We start from the raw sequence: 2,860 nt of genomic DNA, 5'->3' as shown, positions 1-2,860 counted from the left end.
GTTCGATACAGGCGCTTCTTTTTGCCAAGGAGAGACTTGAGGCGTTTGTTAAACCATTGATTCTTGGTATCTGATTTAATAAGTAGTGTTGGAACGTGCTTACTTTCCAAATGTAGTAGGGTGTCTTTGTACAAATTCCAGTTCGAGTTAGGAGAGCGATTTAGATAGGTGCAACGAAAGTTGTCGAAAAATTTTTCAAGATCATTGTTCATAGCATCAAAATCAGCCCTTTTGTAGTCTTTTATCAGTTTGCTGGTTGGTGATTTCTTCTTTAAAGGTAGCGTCATAGAGATGTGAACAAGGTTGTGGTCGCTTAATCCAGGAAGGACAGTAATGGATTTTACGTCGTCCGGGTGACTTGTGAGCAAAAGATCTAGGATGTTGTCTCCTCTCGTTGGACTTGTTATCACTTGCTGAAGGTTAAAGTCAAGGGTTAGTTCTAGAAAAAGTTTCTGTTCGTTTGCAGGTGTCGAACTTAGGGTCGAGAGCAATGACCAGTTAATTTGTGGGTAATTGAAATCACCAAAAAGAAATATGGGTGCTTTGGGATATTCATTCCTCATAATCGTTAATTCATGGCGTAGGGAATCGGGGAATGATACGTGACTGTCTGGGGGTCTATAGCAGACACCGAACACTAGCTTTCCGGAGGCGTTGTGAAGGCATACCCAGATCATTTCTAGGATATTATCATGCCGGATAATCGAGGACTGCAGAGTGTTACGAACGGCTATTAGAACTCCTCCCCCTTTTCGGTTAGTGCGATCTTTGCGGTATGTGGTGAAATGGAAGTCTGAAGGGAACAATTCGTGGTTTTCTATCTCTGGGTGCAGCCAAGTTTCTGTGAGTATGACCATATCGGCGTCTGTGACTTCAATGAAACTGTGAACCTGATGGCGTTTAGGTAGAATACTCCGTATATTAGTAAAAGCGATGTTGATGAGTGCGGGTGAATGACGATTGCTTGGCGGAATCGGTTCATTCAGTTCAGTAGAGTGTCACTTGGCTTGCTCTGAGGCCTGCTGTGTATTGTCCTGTGCTCCATTTATCTTTGCCGCGGGCTTGGTGTTCGTATCTGTTTCTGTTATGGTATCAGAGGCATGATCGTAGGTGTAATATTTCTCGCCAACGATAAGTTTATCGTATCGAAGCTTAAAGCTACACCCTCGGGGCTTAATGAATTGAACCAATTTGGAGCGAGCGAGTCGAGTGGCGAATTCGAAGTCTTCTCGGATAACGTAAGGTGTTTCTTTCAATTTACGACCACATGCAAGCACGCTTTCTTTTGCCTTGTAGTGATTCATTTTAACTATTATTGGTCGCTTTTTTTTCCGTTGAGAATTGACCAATGCGGTGGGCGCGTTCTATTGCGCTTGGTTCTAGATTCAAATCTAGTTTTTCTTTGCACAGCGCAATAACTTTTTCCTCCGATTCAGTCCACGATTCTTTGTCGCTATCATCTAAGCCGAAAAAGAGCAGGTTGTTTCGGCGCATTCTGTTCTTCGCGTCTATGTTGGCGGCCTTTAGTTCAGCGATGTCCTGCCTAATCTGGCTAGTCTCTACCTGTTTTGATGGTGATACTGTTTTACGCTCGTCTAATTCGAGCACTGCTACTCGGTTTGAAAGTGCAGTTAGTTGTGTTTCATGGCTGATTTGGGTTGTTTTCAATTGATCAAGGTCGGCACGCATGGCTGCATGGTGTTCTTCTAGCCGCTTGAGAGCATCTAAAACATCGGAAAGGTTGGTTGGTCCGGGGCCAGGATTAAGTTCAACATCTCCCGAAAGCAGCAGCATCAGCTCAGATAGCAAATCAAAGGCAAGTATGTCACATAACACACGCAGCGCAGTGCGCCATTTCAGGTCGTAGGGGCACGACACCGCGAAAAGACAACGATCGCTACTACGAGTCTCCTTAGCGTAGTCTAGGTAACTAACCTGGAAGGCCAATACCGGGGTGAACATCGTGCAAGAGTCGGTGTCGTGCCCCGCCGAGCTGACGTTGTGCCGCAGATTAAATACTGTTGCCTCAGGCCATGTGATTGATGACGTAGTCGATGGCGGTGGTTTCCAGGCGAAGGCGTCGAGCGGCGCCAAATATGGGCGGTCAGGTCCGGATGATACAGCAGATGACTGTTCAGGCATCCACGGAGCCGAAGAATCCGGGAAGTGCAGTGTAGGTGATGGGCAGGGGTCCAGGCCACGGCGCGTACCAGCAGAGAGCCAGTACGACAGCACCTGGAAGGCCAATACCGGGGTGAACATCGTGCAAGAGTCGGTGTCGTGCCCCGCCGAGCTGACGTTGTGCCGCAGATTAAATACTGTTGCCTCAGGCCATGTGATTGATGACGTAGTCGATGGCGGTGGTTTCCAGGCGAAGGCGTCGAGCGGCGCCAAATATGGGCGGTCAGGTCCGGATGATACAGCAGATGACTGTTCAGGCATCCACGGAGCCGAAGAATCCGGGAAGTGCAGTGTAGGTGATGGGCAGGGGTCCAGGCCACGGCGCGTACCAGCAGAGAGCCAGTACGACAGCACCTGGAAGGCCAATACCGGGGTGAACATCGTGCAAGAGTCGGTGTCGTGCCCAGTTATAGAAGAAAAAGTTTTGACGCGTATCAGAGACACTTGTAAAACCGATATGTTGTGATTTAGCTCGTTTCTGTCTAAAACAGCTTGTTTCGTTGTATTAAGCACGAATACATGCTTTTCGCGCAGTTATAAGAGAAAAAGTTTTGACGAGTATCACGTGGAACACTTGTAATACCGATGTGTTGTGATTTAGCTCGTTTCGGTCTAAAACAGCTTGTTTCGCTGTATTAAGCAAGAATACATTCTTTTCGCGCAGTTATAAGAGAAAAAG

General features: G+C 47.1%; 1 protein-coding gene across 1 annotated transcript; it reads left to right on the top strand.

The window, feature by feature from the left end:
* Nucleotides 1–559: 559 nt before the first annotated feature.
* On the top strand, nucleotides 560–2,575 carry LOC144112487 (uncharacterized; the record flags this gene model as incomplete). The annotated part of the gene is made up of 2 exons (XM_077645313.1): nucleotides 560–1,816; nucleotides 2,072–2,575. Coding segments are annotated over exons 1-2 (633 nt in total), but the record flags the coding sequence as incomplete, so codon positions are not given.
* Nucleotides 2,576–2,860: the final 285 nt, after the last annotated feature.

The sequence above is a fragment of the Amblyomma americanum genome, unplaced genomic scaffold (assembly GCF_052857255.1).
Source record: "Amblyomma americanum isolate KBUSLIRL-KWMA unplaced genomic scaffold, ASM5285725v1 scaffold_209, whole genome shotgun sequence".
In the NCBI taxonomy this organism is placed as follows: Eukaryota; Metazoa; Arthropoda; class Arachnida; order Ixodida; family Ixodidae; genus Amblyomma; species Amblyomma americanum.
Note: the sequence above shows the minus strand (reverse complement) of the source record. Positions and strands in the feature narration are given on the sequence as shown.